General features: G+C 38.8%; 1 protein-coding gene across 9 annotated transcripts in view; it reads right to left on the reverse strand.

Moving 5' to 3' along the window:
- The window catches only part of KATNAL1 (katanin catalytic subunit A1 like 1), a 163,536-nt gene that overhangs the window by 63,675 nt on the left and 81,189 nt on the right, over positions 1-18,672 (reverse strand). For 7 of the 9 annotated variants that reach the window (XM_037986856.2, XM_073013140.1, XM_007960050.3 and 4 more), the window contains 2 exons: positions 9,893-10,019; positions 1,909-8,312 (listed from right to left, as the gene is read on the reverse strand). The exons of the other annotated variants lie outside the window; for them this stretch is intronic. In XM_037986856.2, coding sequence (XP_037842784.1) covers positions 8,114-8,312; positions 9,893-10,019 — 326 coding nt within the window. In that variant the 3' untranslated portion in view covers positions 1,909-8,113. Of the gene's footprint in view, positions 1-1,908; positions 8,313-9,892; positions 10,020-18,672 lie in introns of those variants that run through there. 9 annotated transcript variants of the gene reach the window in all.

Here is an 18,672-nt window from a genome sequence, read left to right on the forward strand (position 1 = left end):
TCATAGGAAGAAAACCAGCTGGGGTCATGGAATTAAATTGTTGCTAGGTCCCTTCCAATTGTAAATATTACACAACTGCATGGCACCATAATTATGCAAAACTATCTCCTTCACACTTGGTCCATCAGGAGCACTTCTGGGATCCAAAGATAAAGCTAAAAAGGCCACGGACAGCCCAGAGAAACGACACACAGCATTAGAGCCCAAGAATAGACCTCCCCACCACTCCTCATCCCTAAACTGCAGTACTCAGGTACACATGATGCTAACAAGCCTAACAACTATTTCTCTAGGTTCACTGAAGACTGGAAACAGGACATTGGAAGAGGAAGAAAGGCTGGTAAGAGACCAGTGGAAATGTTATGAAATCAAACATCAAAACTCAAAGACCAGTCAGTGAGAGAGATTTAAAAAAAAAAAAAAAAAAAAAAAGCCCTCCTACCCCTCCACTAATTGCAGAGAGTGGCATAAAACAAGAGACTGACCTCATAACTCTGAATCCTAAAGAAAAGGGTAAGCTCCAATTCTTCAGTTTACAAACTCAAGGAACAAATGTGATACAGTTTAGCAAAGTTTCAAACTGATAAGCATATGAAAAAGTGTTCCATATCATCTGGAAACTGCAATGGAAACAACGAGGTACCGTTACACACCTATCAGTGAACCTAGTGAACCAGCTGTTAGGCTTGCTAGCATCATTATTGCTCTTAGAATGGCAAAACCCAAACTACCGACACCACCAAATGCTGGTGAGGATGTGGAGCAACAGAAACCTTTATTCACTGCAAATGGGAATATATAACGGTACAGCCACTTTGGAAGATAGCCTGGTAGTTTCTTATAAAACTATACATACTCTTACCATACGTTCCGGCAATCACATCCATAATTACTCAAGTAAACTGAAAACTTATGTGCTTGCAAAAATCTGCACATGAACGTTTAGAGCAGCTTTACTCATAATTGCTAAAATTTGGATGCAAGCAAGATGTCCTTGAGTAGGTGGATGGATAAACAAACTGTGGTACATCCAAACAATGGAGTACTATTCAGTGCTAAAAAGAAATGAACTATCGTGCTACAGGAAGACATGGAGGAACCTTAAATGCATACTGCTAAGTAAAAGCAGCCTGTCTAAGATGGCTACATCCTATACGATTCCAACTATATGACATTCTGGAAAAGACAAAACTAGAGAGTCGGTAAAAAGCTCAGTGTTGCCAGGAATTGGGAGGCGAGGGAAACACGAATAGGCGGAGCACCGGGAATTTTTGAGCAGTGAAACGATTTTGTCTGCTGTCGTAAAGGTGGATACATGACATTATGCTTTTGTCAAAACCCATAAGTGTATAACGCAAAGTGAACCCTAATGTCAACTATGGACTTGAATAGTAATAATGCATCAACATCAGTTCATCGATTATAACAAATATACCACACTAATGTAATGTAAGATGTTAGTAAGAGGAGAAACTGGGGCGGGGGTTGTGAGTAAATGGGAGCTCCAAATTTTCTGCTCAATTTTTCTGTAAACCTAAAACTGCTTTAAAAAAATAAAGTCTATTAAGTAAAAAAAATTGTTTAGAGGAGGTCATACACTTAGTCATCTAGAAAATTCACCATATGGAACATCCACTTTGCAATGGTGCTACACAAGTAAGACAAGTGTATTGATTATGCCAGTTGGAATTAATTGAAAAAACACACATCTTACCTGCATCAACCTTGAAATTATTGGCATAAGCATAGCCAATACAAAATGTCAGGTTTACAATACGTGATTTTATGAGAATAAAAATCTGGGGAAAGCCATTCCTTACTAGTGAGGGGTTTGTTGTTCCCACCGGTGGCAAGAAGTGTGTCCGTCACTATAGATCAAAATGAACCACAAAGAAAGCGACGACAACCAACACTCTATAAGTTTATTACCAAATATAACCTATGCACAAACACAACTAAGCTAATGAGATTGGCAAAGTAGCAGCACAAAATGTAAGGAAAAACACATTTAATAAATACAACTTGGAAACGTCTTTTTCTTTAAATTAGGTTCAGATACTGGGAGACAAACACTGAAACAAAAGTCTTAACAACTTACAAGCCATCATAACGTGCAGTGATCCTGCTGGACACTGTCCACTCACAACCATGCTAACGGGGGGCCACTCCCTGCTGCCCGTACCATCATATGAATATACATTTGTCAGTGAAAATGTCACAAAAATGTGACATTTGTCCAGGTTTGTGTGTTTTCATAAAGTTACTCAGGTTTTCAGAGAATGAACATAGGAACATGTAGGATCTACAATTTTTAAGGTCATCACATTAGTTTGTATTTATGAAACTATAAGAAAACAGATGTGTGTCATGTTTGACACTGCTGCTTTGAACACAATACTTCTAAATAATGAAGCTGACCACAACAAAGAAGGGAAAAGTAATTCAGACATTTCACAGAGGCCTTATTTGGAATATAAACGCTTTGCTAAGGAAAGAAAGACGAAATATTTTAAACAATTTCAAGATTAAAAAGGAAAGTTAATGGGAGGAGGGCAACAGCAGGAGGGAAGGACGTGCTTAAAAGAAACAAATCTGCATAGATGATGAACTGAATTTAATTCAATTCATTCCTGCCTAAAACTAAGCCTGGTTAACTGAGGTAGACTCTGGGAATTACACGTGCAAAGATCAGGTTTTCCAAAGGGCAATAACTTGTCATTTCAGATATGGTAAAGTAAAAGTGCATTTTATAGTTTCAAATAATCAAATGGGAGTCCTTTTATAGGAGGGAAACTTCTCTATACTAATTCCCTATGTTTTTGTGCCAAATTTCCAAATATACAAAAACCTACACACTCCTGGTAATAAAGCAATATCCAGGTTTTTTTCATTTGTTTTCTCAGGAAATGAGAAAGGTAAAATAAATTTTATGACATTACCTAAACATCTTTCCTGTTTTTATTAATAAGTCACTGGGAATTCAGAAATATCATTAAAGCTAAAGAGTTGTCTGCAGCCAAAAAACCCAATAAAAATTCAAAGATCTATTTGTTAATGAGGTGAATGTTTAAAAATATACCTACTATCCTAAGAATTTGATTATTAAAATACACAATTTCCACATTAAGAAACAAATATTAAAAGCAAATGTCAAAAAAATTAAATAAGTACGAAAAGCCAAATTTAAAAGTATAAATAAGTAAACTTACAATAATTACAACAGAGTTTTTAGCTTTCTGTAAAAATAATTAGTGGAGATGAGACTAAAACATTTGAAGTTTAAATATTCTTATCCCCCTAACATGTCCCTCAACTATAATTCCTTTTTTCTATTGTGACATATTCTTAGGTTCACATAAATATTATGTGCATCACAAATTAAGCGGTTTCTTAAAAATATACAATCAAAACAGTTAAAGAAAAAAAAGATACATAAAAGAGAATAGTTAGGACTTTTCCCTCATACGAGTTAAGGTGGCCTTTTCTTGGAAAAGGCCAGCATTCACCCTTAACATTTTATGCCTGTCATACAGAATATACCCTAAAGTGATTTATCATTAATAAGATAAGAGTGGGAATCCACTATTAGGCAGAGAAAGACTCAATAACCTAGGCAATATTGAAGGAACCAAAGTCCACTCACACAACATGAAATACTTGCCTAGGTCCTTCATTTTATCTCATGTTAGGGTGGGGAGAAAGTGAATCATAGCTACCTCAGCTGGTTACTGTTTTATGATTCTCATCACAGATTTAGCAGTGTATATAAACACTTATTCCTAAGGAAGGAATTCAAATGAACTCAGGCTATCCAAAACCTAGAGTACTAACAATTTTATGTTCAACAGAGTCAGGCTACATAAAGCAAAGTCAAATAATGATAATCATACTGTAAATTTGGGTTGTACACACACATTTTCCCCTGATGTATGTGTATGACCATAGATTCACCAGGTATTGGTTTGCTTACTTTTTGAGCAATTCGTGCTCTAAGCCTATGTTTTGAGAGTGAAATATGACATCCCAAAAACTGTGATCTCAGAAGCTGAAATTAAGCCCCAAGCTATAGAGCTAGACCACCACGTTCTCCCTTCCAAAATGGCTCAGTATTGTGGGAGGTAGTGGTCAGACCCGAAAGTGTGTAGATACAGTCTGTGATGCCACCATCTACTGTCTACTTGGATCACTAGAAGGTTGCAGCTTCCATTAAAGAGGTGTTTGATATATTTCACTAATATTAATTTCCTTTAAAAAAAGAAATTATGGGCCGGGCGCGGTGGCTCAAGCCTGTAATCCCAGCACTTTGGGAGGCCGAGACGGGCGGATCACGAGGTCAGGAGATCGAGACCATCCTGGCTAACACAGTGAAACCCCGTCTCTACTAAAAACACAAAAAACTAGCCGGGCGAGGTGGCGGGCGCCTGTAGTCCCCGCTACTCGGGAGGCTGAGGCAGGAGAATGGCGTAAACCCGGGAGGCGGAGCTTGCAGTGAGCTGAGATCCGGCCACTGCACTCCAGCCCGGGCAACAGAGCAAGACTCCGTCTCAAAAAAAAAAAAAAAAAAAGAAATTATGGGGCAAAAGGTTTATAGTAAACATGTTATGCTTATAATAGGCAGCTTGGGAAATGGTAAAAATTGTTCATTAAAATAGATCCATAATAGTTACACACTATTCAAACAAATGGATATCAGTTCTAATTTCAACACAGATTTAAAGTGCTAAAAGGAGGGGAAAAAAACTTTTATATATTATTTTTCCAAAGCGCAAACAGATCACTATGCCTCTCCATCAGTGATCTTGTTTCAGCAGTAGAAGCCAGAAGCTATAGAGAGCCGTTAGAGAAACTGCCAAGTTGGAACTGTACTCTCTAGTCCAGCTTTGTCTTGGTCCACAGAGCTCCCACCCACTGTGTCTTGGACCAACCAATACACATCTACAGAATGTAGGGACTATCTGATCAGATATCTGCAAAGCAGACTTAGCTTAGTCCTACAGTCATTGTGCTGCAGAACTCAAAATACTCATGTTTTCAGAGGAATTAAAGGAGCCAAATATTTTTCCTTTGATAATGCATCTGCTACCGCAACACAGAATAACAAAACAAAACGAAGCAAAACAATTCAATCTCATTCTGGGTAAGGCAACACACTGTCTTCTGCAATAAAGACAGTCTGTGTGTGTGTGTGTGTGTGTGTGTGTGTGTGTGTGTGTGTGAGATGTACATTAAAAGGGCTGGGCAGAGTGGCTCACACCTGTAATCCAAGCACTCATTCTGGGTAAGGCAATGCACTGTCTTCTGCAATAAAGACTGTGTGTGTGTGTGTGTGTCTCATGCCTATAAGGCAACACACTGTCTTCTGCAATAAAGACTCTGTATGTGTGTGTATGTGTGTCTGTCTCACGCCCGTAATCCTAAAACTCATTCTGGGTAAAGCAACACACTGTCTTCTGAAATAAAGGCTCTGTGTGTGTGCGTGTGTGTGTGTGTGTGTGTGTGTTGTACATTAAAAGTTGGGGCCAGGAGCAGTGGCTCACGCCTGTAATCCCAGCACTTTGGGAGGCCGATGTGGGTGGATCACCTGAGGTCAGGAGTGCGAGACTAGCCTGGCCAACATGGAGAAACTCTCTCTACTAAAAGTACAAAAAAATAAGCCGGGCATGGTGGCACCTGTAATCCCAGCTACTCAGGAGGCCGAGGCAGGAGAATGCATTGAACCTGGGAGGCAGAGGTTGCAGTGAGCCGAGATCACGTCACTGCACTCCAGCCTGGGGGACAGAGCAAGACTCCGTCTCAAAATAAAATAAAATAAAAATAAAATAAAATAAAAAATAGAATAATTAAAATAAAATAAAATAAAAGTTACATAGAACACCTGAGGGATGTCTTTAAGATCCTTTAAGGGATTTGAGACATACAAAGCATTTACCATCCACCGATAGGGCAAAATGAGAAACAAGGGAAATACAAAGCACAGCTGACTCACTTAACATGGTAAAGATAAGCTCCTAGGAAGTTTGAGTTGCCAAATACTGAATAACTGGTATTAAAAGAATCACAATTACTATGTCATTATCCATGAATTCAGAAAAATAATTAAATGCACACCAAGATAATTAATACAAAACCCAGAAAAGGTCTCACTAGTCAACTATTGTTAGGCTGGTGCAAAAGTAATTGCGGTTTTTGCCATTGAAAGTAATGGAAAAACCACAATTACTTTTGTACCAACCCAATACAAACAAGTTTTAACAATCACAAGACTAATGTTTTAGTGATGGCTCCTACAACTTCAGGGGGAAAAAAGTACATTTCTGAATGGCAATCGTTTGCAAAATAATCTCAATGAAACTACTTATTTCTTTATTTTAAAAGTTAATAAAAGGAAACTTCTCTCAGTTTTTAGGAAGAATTCAATTACAATAAAATCATGATGTCTTATGATCTGGCATCTTATAATCTGTGTCTCAGAAAGAAGGGCAATTTGCAGCATCAGATGAATACTGGAGTTTAGAGTCAGACTTAAGTTATCTGAAAAGAACATAAGGCATTTATAGTTTTTAGCAGGGAAAAATAATCAATCTCTTTTTTTAAAAAAAAACCTTCTTAGTATCTTGATTAAGTGTCCAAAAAGCTGTATTATTTTTAGTTTTAAACCCGTAGGTGCTATTCAAAACTGAGAATTCAGGAAGTTATCAAATACAAAGTTTTAAAAGCTTGACCATTAAAGCATAAATTGCCTAATAAGACACATGTAATCATCAAAACTAACGCCAGGATCATTGACTTGTGATTGGATATATGCCATTCACGTTTTCTGGCTTCTTTCTAAGGTGTAATTCCTGCTGCATTGAGTGAGCATGTCAGATTTCTATCCTTATCTTACTGTGTGTAAAAGTTCTCAACCTAGACAAGGACAAATTTTAGAATTTTCAAATGAACATCATTCATTATGTACAATGCTGTTTTGTTAAACTCGCTGTCTGGAATACTATCAAGATTTCATTTGTTTTGTGTTAGCCACAGAGAAAGGACTTGTTTAGAACGCAAAAGTATTTATCTCAAATACTAAAATCAAATTCAACAAAAATCAAACAATGTTGGAGCTGAGAAAAATAATGGCTATACATCTGTTTGAACATATTGAAAGAAAAGTGAAAACACAGTCAGGCATGCTGATGCGCACCTACAATCCCAGCAACTTGGGAGGCTGAGACAGGAGAATTGCTTGAATCTAGGAGGCGGAGGTTGCAGTGAGCCAAGATCATGCCACTGCGCTGCACAGCCCGGGTGACAGAGTGAGACTCCTTCACACACACAAGAAAAGTGAAAACAAACTTGGAAGTCTAGAATGAAGAATTACATCTAATGCAATATTCTTCCCACCTTTCCATATTAAGTATAAGAAGCACCAGCAAAAAAATACTAAAGACAGAGAAATGACCTGGCAAAATGATTCAAATACCACAGAGCGTGAGAATATTCCTCAATAAAGCTCAAGACGTTATTAAGTAGCTAGCAGAAGAAACGGCAGCGGGAGGGGAAGTAAAAATTCTAACCATATGACAGACTCCTAAGTCATAAATTCTAAAGGTTTAATCAGTAAATTATTTCCTCCAAAATATACCGTCATTCTTCTCTTAACAATAAATACAGAGTTTGACACAAATCCAATTTTGATGTTACAAGTCAACCTATATAGATAGGTACCTCATGTTGACAGAGCAAAGAAGTGGAAACAAAACAAAACAAAAACAAAGAAAAACAACTGCAAATGAGAAATAGGGGTATTTCTAAATCTTCTGTAAACAAGTTCCTAAAATAGCACACTGCTCCCTCTCTTCAGCCTCCCTGATAGACTGGTTTGGGTGTGCAATATAAATGCAGGAATACGTGGAATACCAGTACAAAGCCAGGGAAGGGAGACTAGCAAACTCTCGCCCTGTATTATTTCTCAACTACATTTAGTATTCTTCACAGTTTTAGATGTTTTTTTTCCTTTAAGTGAAAATCACTCCACTGAAAAAAATTCCAAATCTGTTTTTTTAAAATTGCAGGAATTTCTTCATATTTTATAAACAAAAATACCAGAAATTAAAGAGTTGACAGAAATTCAAGCAGATCCAAATTCAACCATCCATTTTTCATACTTCTCCAAGTCTGCAGCAGAGACAGACTTAGCAATTTTCTTTAGGGCCAATTCAAAGTCTCCTTTGGTAACAGGCATCTGAAGTTCCTCTTTAGAAAGTGCACGGATCTCTTCTGGACCTAAGCCATTGATACGCCGTCTCATTGCCATTAAAGAAGCATCCCTAAAAATACACCACAATCAGTCAACAGTAATTTCTGCACATGTTTTAAACACTTTCAATTGTAACAAAGTTATGAAAAAACAATCAAAAGATTCTATGTTTTCTATGAGGCTTCTTAGAATTTTCCACTTAAGAAACATCCTGGGGGTTCGGCAGAAGTTAAAACAGGATGCAAATAACCAGAAACATGAAATGTACAGTTAATGAACCCTAAAAGTCTAAGTTAAGCTCAAACGGTACTGAATTATATTTTCCCACTTGCTCCTCAAAGACAGCCAAGAAGTTTAAGAAACCAAAGTCGAATTTTGAAATACTGAATTGTACACTTGGAAATGAACACATGGCTAATGTTAAGATAATTCAAATCACAGACCAGTTTGTCTACAGCCTAAATAGAGGAATAAAGCCACAAATCACTCTCTCTGAAACATGAATATCCACATACAGTGGACACGGAATTCCCTACATGGAGTATTTGCAGGCAACTAAAGGCATAAACTCTGGCTTCTCTTGATCCCATGTGCAGCTCTTTTTGACCAACTATAAATAAATATGAAGGTATGGAAGAAAAGGATAATTCATAAACACAAAAAAGCTATTAGGAAGGCCAAGCCAACAAAAATGTCAAGTTCTTAAATATTTCACTATAGTAGCAGTAGAAACTATTGTGACCTTATTGTATGCCACTAAACTTGGATGCACATGGGAAAAATGCGAGCAGAAAAGGTGAGAAAAACAGATGCTACGGCTTTAAAGAAAGGCTACTAAAGTCAATTTAAGTACAGTTAGAAAAATAAGGAAAAAAATAACTGCACAGAGTGACAGGAGGTGTCTAAAAATTATGATGTCGCTAAACTGAAAAAATTTTAAATGTGTATCTTCCCCAGCTTACACTGATCATTTTTGCTCATCTGCATGTGTTTAAATAATGCCAACCAAAACTAAATAATATTACTTTATGTTGATGTAGAAAGGCCCCAACACAAAGCTAAACTAATCTTAGGTTGTCAAAGTCATTATCATCAAGTTAGACACAACAGTTTTTTTTGTTTGTTTTTTTTTTTTGCGACGGAGTCTCGCTGTCTCCCAGGCTGGAGTGCAGTGGCACCATCGCAGCTCACTACCAGCTCCGCCTCCCGGGTTCACGCCATTCTCCTGCCTCAGCCTCCAGAGCAGCTGGGACTACAGGCGCCCGCCACCACGCCCAGCTAATATTTTGTATTTTTAGTAGAGACGGGATTTCACTGTGTTAGCCAGGATAGTCTCGACCTCCTGACCTCGTGATCTGCCTGCCTCAGCCTCCCAAAGTGCTGGGCTTACAGGCGCGATCGACCGACACAACAATTTCTTAAAAATCCAAAGATCAAAAACATCAGTGACCAATGCTATATAATTTTCATCTCACAATGAAGAATAAAGTTACATGGAAAAAAAAAAAAGGACAAATGGAAAACCATTTCAAAGAAATGGGTAGCTGCTTTCATGTCTAACTACACTGGGCTAACTACATTGACTTTAAGACCAGTCCTCCTGCCAAGTCTATAACTAATGTCTAACATCACAGATCATTAAAAAAATACCTGCAAACATTAGTGATGTCAGCACCAGAATAGCCCTCAATCTTCTCGGCTATATCTTCCAGTTGAATATCAGGATCTAATTCGACCTCACGAAGGTTGATCTTCAGAAGCTCGGCTCTTCCTTTTGCTGTTACAAGATTTTGGTGGTGTTGTTAGATGTTTTACTTTACAAATAATTTTGCTGAGAAATGACATATTAACATTCAGGGGGAAAAAGGAGGCCAATGCAAAGAAGAGTCAATAACTGTGTGTCCATTAGTATTATTACCAGTTCACTGCATGACTCACGGAATCATTTACATTCCTATGTGCCTCTGTAGCAGTAACTAAAAATTGAAAAAGACAAAAAACAAAAATCAAAAACAAAAACAAAAACCACCTGGGTTTTCTTTATAGACTGTGAAGATATCTACTACGAGAACAAAGAATCTGAGATCCTTCATGAAAAATATAAATATCAGTCTCCAGGCACTGGAAACGCTTCTCAAAAAAAAAAAAAAAAAAAAAAAAAAAAAAACTTAGCCTGGTGTTAGAAAATTAGACTGCATCAAGTGTAACTCCTATGAATTACATCGCTCACCTGTTAGTATGACATAAATCTCCAGAACTCTTATCAGTAGTTTAAAGAACATTTCCTGAAAATCAGTAATTGGCACAAAAAGCTCATTAATGTATTTTTTACTTGGAGAGCCAGCCCACAGACATGTGCTGTTCCAGTATGATTTAAATGTGAACTGAAAAAATTCAAACATACTAGAGAATTTTTAAAATAATCAATCACGCTTGCCATTTCACTAGTGCTTTTAGTGGCAAATCTGCTTAGCACAGCACACTAAGATAATGCATTACTAGTTTATCTGGCACTCTACTATTTCGTGATATACAAAATGAAATTTAATTCTCTTCTACTTTTATTTTGAAAAATGCTAAATCTACAGAAAAAGAAAATCAATGAATACCCATTTTCCTTTCACTGAGATTCACCAATTGCTAACATTTTGCCATTATCACTCTAGCTGCCTCCTTATCTCTCCTCCCTCACCTTTTTGAATTGAGTGCTAGCTGTAGGCATCACAGCACTTCACCTTAAATTCCCCAACATGTATCTCCTAAGAAAAAAGGTAGACATGACATTTCTCACCCTTATCAGGAGATTTAATACTGGAACATTAGTGTCTAATACACAATTCAAAGCAAAGTTTCCCCATTTGTCCCAAGCCTTTATAACTTTTACAAACCATAACACACTGCATTCAGTTACCATGTCTCATTCATCTCCTTTCATCTAAAACAGTTTCCCAGTGTTTACTTTTTGGTTCATTTTGTTTTGTCTTTCATGAAATTGACAATTCTCCCCCAACTGATCTGATACAGCCAACGCATTCCAAGATCCTCCTAAGAGGCCTCTCTGTAGAAACTAACGGGCAGACACCAAAATGTCCCCAGACATGGAAAGAACCCAGAACAGCCAAGGTGCTCTGGAAGAGCAACAGCAAAGTGGAAAGAATTGCTCTATCAGATTTCAAGACTTACTACAAAGGCATAGGACTCAAAGCAGAGTGACGCTCTTGTGGAAATAGATAGATCAACAGTACCAAACGGGGTGCCCAGCAGCAGACCGAAGCATAACTACAGACACTTAATTTATGACAGAAGCGGTTCAGCCCGCGAGGGGAAGGAGTGTCTTTTCAATTAATGATGCAAGAACCGCTGACTATCCACAGGGAAAAAAATGAAATCAGGTCCTACATCATACTGTACACAAAAATCGGTGCCAGATATATTACATCTAAACGCAAAGTTGTAAGTATTTTATAACACAGAAGAATATCTGAATGACCTCAAGGAAGTATTCTCAACACATATATTTCAAAAAACCAACTAAGAAAAGATTGATCAACTGACCACATTACAATGAGGAACTTCTATTCATCAAAAAGATCCTGTCAACACAGTGAAAACAGATGTTACAGAGTTTGAGAAGGTATCTGTAACATATATAACAACCAAAGACTTGTATCAAGAATATTTCAGGAATTCCTAAAAATCACCAAGAAAAAGACTACCCAAGAGCCAGAGTGCCTGGCTATGCACAGTGGGCAGACGCCGGTGCTTGCGTGCTCACGTACCCCTCACCACTCTGTGCCTGGCTTGCCCTTGGCCAGCGTGGGATCAGGGCCGGTAGCTCTAGCCAAGCACAGCCTGCCAGGGCAAGTGGGCGGAACGCTGGGCTCAAGCAAAACTCCAGCAAAGGCGCCACCAAGGATCCTGCAACACAAGCACTTTGGAAGACACATTGAATTCATCTATTAATACTGTAGCCGTGTAGCACTACCTAGCAATTCACTCCTAGGACGGAATGCTCCATTCTGGCATGCTTACCACTATACATGTATGAAAATGTTCACAATAGTACCGCTCATAATAGCCTAAAGCAAGAAATAACTAAAATGTCCACCAAATAATATGATGGATACATTTTGACATAATCACATAATAGATGGTATGGGTTAAACCATGTCCCTCAAAATTTTTAGGCAACTCCTAACCCCCAGTACTTCAGAATGTAACTATTTAGAGACAGGGGAGGTAATTAAGGTAAAATGAGGTCATATGGGTGGGCTCTAACCCAACATGACCGGTGTCCTCATAAGAAGAAGCTATTAGGACACAAACACCCCTAAGAGGAAGACCACATGAAGACTACAGGACAAGACGGCCACCTATAGGCCAAGGAGAGAGACCCCAGAGTGCAACCACCCTGCCTACAGCTTCGTCTTATGCTTCTAGCTTCCAGTACTGTGAGAAAATTAACTTCTGTTGTTTAAGTCACCCAATCTTTGGTATTTGTTATGGCAGCCCTAGCAAACGAATATGACAGAATACCAACCACACAGCAACAAAAATGAATGAGATGGCATCTATACATGGTAACATGAATGAATCTTAAAATACATTGAACAAAAGAGGCAAGATACAAATGAACACAATCAGTGTGATTTCATTTATGTAAAGTTTAAAAGGAGGTAAAACTTTATTTGGGGAGATACTGTTAGGTGATAAAATTATACGGATAAGCAAGACATTATCTCCATAGAAGGAAATCACTGTAAGGGAAAGGTGGTGACCTCCAGCAGAGGGCAGGAAGGAGCCATCCTGGGAGGGAGCATGCTGGGAGCTCCTGAGTTCCAGGGAGGCTCGATTTCTCCTGGAGCGGGTAACAGGGCTGTCTGCTTCACCAGCTACTGGATACACTAAACATTTTAGGAACTGTTTCTGTATTATGTTTTACACACCACAAACACACAGTAAGACCAAGCAAAGCAGTGCCAAAAGCAGCAAGCAGGTGTGATTTGGGATTACCAGAAAACAGAAAGGGCGGGACTGGAAAACCTCTACCTCCACAATTCCCTAATCCCAGGAGCCCCTATCCTTGATCCCAGCCAACAGGCTCACAGGGAGTACACCTGCTTAACATGTGGTTCAGAGCCAAAGAAGTCCTCCAGTCAGGCTGGTGGCAAGAGGGGTAGGGACAGAAAGGGGTGAGGGGCGGACCTGTGTCTACTACTACAGAAAGCTGATGTGCGCCTGATGTCCAGGTAAGAACTGATGTTAACATAAGAGCATCATTACACAATGTCCCACATAGAGCCAGCGAAGGCCAATGAACAAATACCCCTTTTCATTCTTACAGGCCCAATATTAGAATACCACTGTATGTGTAAATCAAACATTTCACCATGCCTGTCCTAAGATCCTTAACACCAAGTTTAATATATTCTCCCACTGAAACAAAGTTCCAGACAGCCAACTTAAAATGAACATACATAAACCTGTTCATAAGTGAGGACCTGGTGGTATTGAAGCTTAGCAGGAAGCATACTCCATTTCTCTAGTAACTATGATTGGCAGGGGGGACAAGTAACTGAAAACTGGTTATGTTAGTAATATTTTAGAATATTCTTAAGATTTACCGGCTCTATAAAACTGAATTGATATTCAATAAGCTTATGAAAAGATTTAACAAGGGATTAACGTGTTGTTAATCACAGTGTAACGAACTGCCGATCCTGTATCACAAAGTTAATACACATTCTAAATTTAAATAAATGTTGTTAGAAGAATCATACACTCCTTATACAACTTTTCTTGAATACACCAGGCAGTCCAGTGCAGGAGATAACAACTACATTCTGGGCCTGCCTGTCTGGGCTCTGGACTCACATGCCCGCTCTCCCTTAGCCTCTGGGTCCTCAGTTTCCTAAGCAAATAAGAACAGAATCTACCTTACAAAGCTGTCATGAGGGTTAGGTGAGTTAATACATGCAAAGCCTGGCCAGTAAGTACTCAATAAATGTTCACAGCCCCCACTACCAGTCAATCAACAAATAGGACTCTGGGGAGACAGAAGTGTCCTTTTCCTGGGAAATCACCAACCCAGATGAAACACCTGGGGACACGAAACAGGCCAGGGCAAGCAGACTGCATAATGTCCACATGCTGTAACGTCAGCTTTGAAAAATCAGTAAAATTTAAAGAGAAGGGAAGAGAGAACCTGGGAAATGGGAGTACCACAGATAACGACACAGAAGTAGGAAGAAGCATGCGTGCAGCAGAATGGGGGAAACGTAGAAAAATACAATAAAATACTGATAGATGCAAACAGACATAGATAGGATACGTAAGATGCGAACTTGCAGTAAAATGAACATATTAAAAAAAAAAAAAAAAAAAAAGGACTCTGACCCTGATGTAATAGGAAGTCAGAGTCACTCCGGGTCGAAAGCACTATTAATGCCTTGGTGTTCAGGAGGTCAGCCTAAAAGCAAAACAGAACTAAACGAAGGAAAGTTGAGAAAGGAGTACGTTGGGCTCACCAGGTAGTTGCTGCCATAATTTAGATGCTTAAAATGAAAAGAGCCTTAAGGTAAGGACATTAGAACTCACTTGTGTCTATTATTTTGCCTTCCGTTGACTACAGCAGATTGTATTTACCAAGACAGCATTAACAGTTCTCTCTCATCCCACACCCATTTCTATAATGGGACCCTGCCACTCCCCAAACCAGAGGCAGTCTAATTTCCCTCCCCTCGAATCCGTGTGGGCCTGAGAATGTCACAAGTATGAGCAGAAGGGACATTACATAACCTCCAAGGCTAATTCATAAAATTCGATGACATTTCCACCTGATCCAGTGGAACAATCACCTCCGGAGCCCTGAGCTACCATCTGTGAGATCCAAGTATCTCAAGGCCACAGGTAACATGTAGGTGCTCCGGAAAAACAGTCCCAGCAGGGATCTAGGCATGTGAGCGAAGACATTCCAGAGGATCCCAGGCCCCAGCTGTGGAGTCGCCCCCAACCATGACCCAAGCATCATGGGACAGACACAGACCATCCCAACTGTGCCCCATCCGATGTGAGAATAATATGATTATTTTGTCTCTTTAAATTTTGAAGTGGTTTGTTAAACCACAAGAATAAGTGATATATTGGCTTTTCTTGCCACCAATTTCTAATTCTTAAAGAAATACGGATATTTCTTTATGGAAATTATATAAAGAGGCATTACATCTAATTACATCAGATGGCTTTCTGATTTCATCTATCCTGATTCTTATAATCTTTGCCTTTTTCAAATAAAAATTCTTATTCACAGTTGGTTTTGTTCATAAATTGTCCAATTTTTAAAATTTTAATACATTTTACTTTTATTTCCACTAATTTTACCCTGAATTTCCAAAATCATTCTTTTCAGATCTCTCATCTTCTTAAATTTTATTTATTGTTCAATCTCTTCCAGGCCTTTTTATCCTATCAGGTGGCTCCAGCCAACACCTATCTATCTATTCATTTTCAAGCACCCGTGGCTTCCATTCTACTTTTCTCTATGAAAATTCAGTTAAAATGCAACTTCCTCCATGAAGTCTCCCCTAAATACACCAGTCAGAATTTAGGATTCCTCCATCTCCGTTCCAAAAATACTGTGCAGAGCTCTCAGCTCATGCATTCCACTGTTTTACTGCAGTTAGGGTAAGTACGTCTGGTTTCCAAGGCAGTTCTCTAACAACAAGGAATGCACATTATTTATATTCCCACATTTCCTAACAAATGTCTTTCAGGTAGCAAAGAGCTAAATGAACACTTGTTGATGAATTAATACAGATGAGAGAAAGAGTGGAGTTCTAATTATTGGTTTGGGAGCCCCTTGGGGAAAAGGCATTTCCCAGGTTTCGTGATCATAAGGTACGCACTTTCAGAGCCACAATAAACAAAGAGAAGCACCCCAAAGTCATAAACTGTCACAAGCGTTTCATAAAGAAAAACAAGGTTAGAAGGAAGCCTCTCAGCCGTATTTATTTTCTTCTTGTATAATTCCAAAGGACACTGAGTTCCTGCCTTTATACCAATACAAGGTATGCCTCTCCCCCAATACCTAAGCTTTCCTTAGCAGTTCAGAAACTTGCTGTCATCAACTATTTTCTAATTATATTTTTTCTCCCTATATTATAGTGAAGCATTCAAGTTCAAAAGACAAAAATTTAAATAATGTGACTGACAGTTCAAGCAGCAAAAACTTTATTCCCTCCACTGGTATCAATTTTTATTTATAATCACTGTAATATGGTAGTAAAACTAAACTTTCAAATATATTAGATATCACACACATATTTTGTTTAGAAAACAAAACATGGGCTGGGCACAGTGGCTCATGTTTGTAATCCCAACACTTTGGGAGGTGGAGGCAGGTGGATCACTTGAGGTCAGGAGTTGGAGACCAGCCTGCCCAACATTGTGAAATCCTGTCTCTACTAAAAACACCAAAGTTAGCCGGGCGTGGTGGCATGCACCTGTAATCCTGACTACCTGGGAGGCTGAGGCAGGAGAATTGCTTGAATGTGGGAGGTGGAGACTGCAGTGAGCTGAAATTAGGCCACGGCACCCCAACCTGGGCAACACAGTGAGACTCCATCTCAAACAAACAAAAACATGGATGAAGAGAAAAAGAATGAGAAGAAACTTTTAAAATCACAAATTAAAAAAACACTCAAATTTCCACTTGTGTATGACTGATGTATTAGAGAGCCAGGTATTAAGGAGTTAATTCTCAGAGGTGCAATACTCCAGCATGGCTTATAGGTTCTAAATCTAATTGCTTCTGCTGTTGCCTTAAATAAGCTTATTATTTTACAAGCTTAAGCAATAAATTAAGTTTTTTTATTTTTTTATTTTTTTTGAGAGGGAGTCTCGCTCTGTCACCCAGGCTGGAGTGCTGTGGCATGATCTCAGCTCACTGCAACCTCCACCTCCAGGGTTCAAGTGACTCTCCTGCCTCAGCCTCCTGAGTAGCTGGAATTACAGGCACTTGCTACCACATCTGGCTAACTTTTTTATGTTTAGTAGAGACGGGGTTTCATCATATCGGTCAGGCTGGTCTCAAACTCCTGACCTCAGGTGATCCGCCCACCTTGGCCTCCCAGAGTGCAGAGACTACAGGCGTGAGTGACCACACTCAGCCAAATTAAGCACTATTTTAAGAAAAAGAAAAGTTTTCTTTTTAAGTAATGACATTATTAAATTATTAGAATACAGGGTAACAGCCAGAAAAGATAATATAAGATGGAATCTGTGAGCTAAAAATCTATCAAGTAATTATGTTATATAGCCTTGGGGTCTAGTCAAAAAAGTGACCAAGGAATATGTCACAAAAATTAAGTTTCAAAATTCATAGGTGAGGTTTCCACTTTTAGCCATGATGAAATAACTGATACCAAACTTGCCCTCCTATGGTAAACAACTATAAAATGAGACAGAATATAAAGAAAACTGTTTGCATGTATTAGCCAACAGGCAGTAAAGAACTGAATACTGACTTTTCTTAGTTCTGCCAGTTATCTGAATGCCTGCCAGAACACCATTTAAAACAAAATACATAATCTGTAATCCCTACAATGTAGCACATACAATAAAATTATTGGATATGTGAAAAAGCAGAAAAATATGGCCCACACTCAAGAGAATTAAGAAGTAGCTAACAGAAACAAATGAATCAAATGCTAAAATTAGCTGACAAAAACTATAAAGTGGTAGATTATTCATTTCTGAATAAAAAATTTTACTACAACTTAAGAGACTTTACGTAACTATTATCCTCAAAGTTTCTGTGTGTCAAGAATTTAACAGTGGTGTAGCTAGAAAGTTCTAGTTTGGGGTCTGTGGTGGTTAATTTTATATGTCAACTTGGCTGGGCAATGGTGCCCAAAGAGTGGATGAAAAATTATTCTGGGACTGGCACAGTGGCTCACGTTTCTAATCCCAGCACTTTCACAGGTGGAGGTGGGTGGATCACTTGAGGTCAGCAGTTCAAGACCAGCCTGACCAAAATGGTGAAACCTTGTCTCTATTAAAAGTACAAAATTAGCCAGGTGTGGTGGAACACGCCTGTAATCCCAGCTACTTGGGAGCCTGAGGCAGGAGAATCCCTTGAATCCAGGAGGCGGAGGTTGCAGTGAGGTGAGATTGCACCACTGCTCGCCAGTCCAGGCAACAAGAGTGAAACTCCATCTCAGAAGAAAAAAGAAAAATTAAAATTATTCTGAACGTGTCTGTGAACATGTTTTTCAATGAGATTAACATTTAAATTAGTGGACTTTGAGTAAAGCAGACTGCCCTTCCTAACGTGGGTGGGCCTCATCTAACCAACAGAAGGTCTGAATAAAACACAACACTGAACAGCAACCCACCCCCACCCCGGAAGAGGAAATTCAGCAAATGGCCTT

This window comes from Chlorocebus sabaeus, chromosome 3 (assembly GCF_047675955.1).
Source record: "Chlorocebus sabaeus isolate Y175 chromosome 3, mChlSab1.0.hap1, whole genome shotgun sequence".
Lineage (NCBI taxonomy): Eukaryota > Metazoa > Chordata > Mammalia > Primates > Cercopithecidae > Chlorocebus > Chlorocebus sabaeus.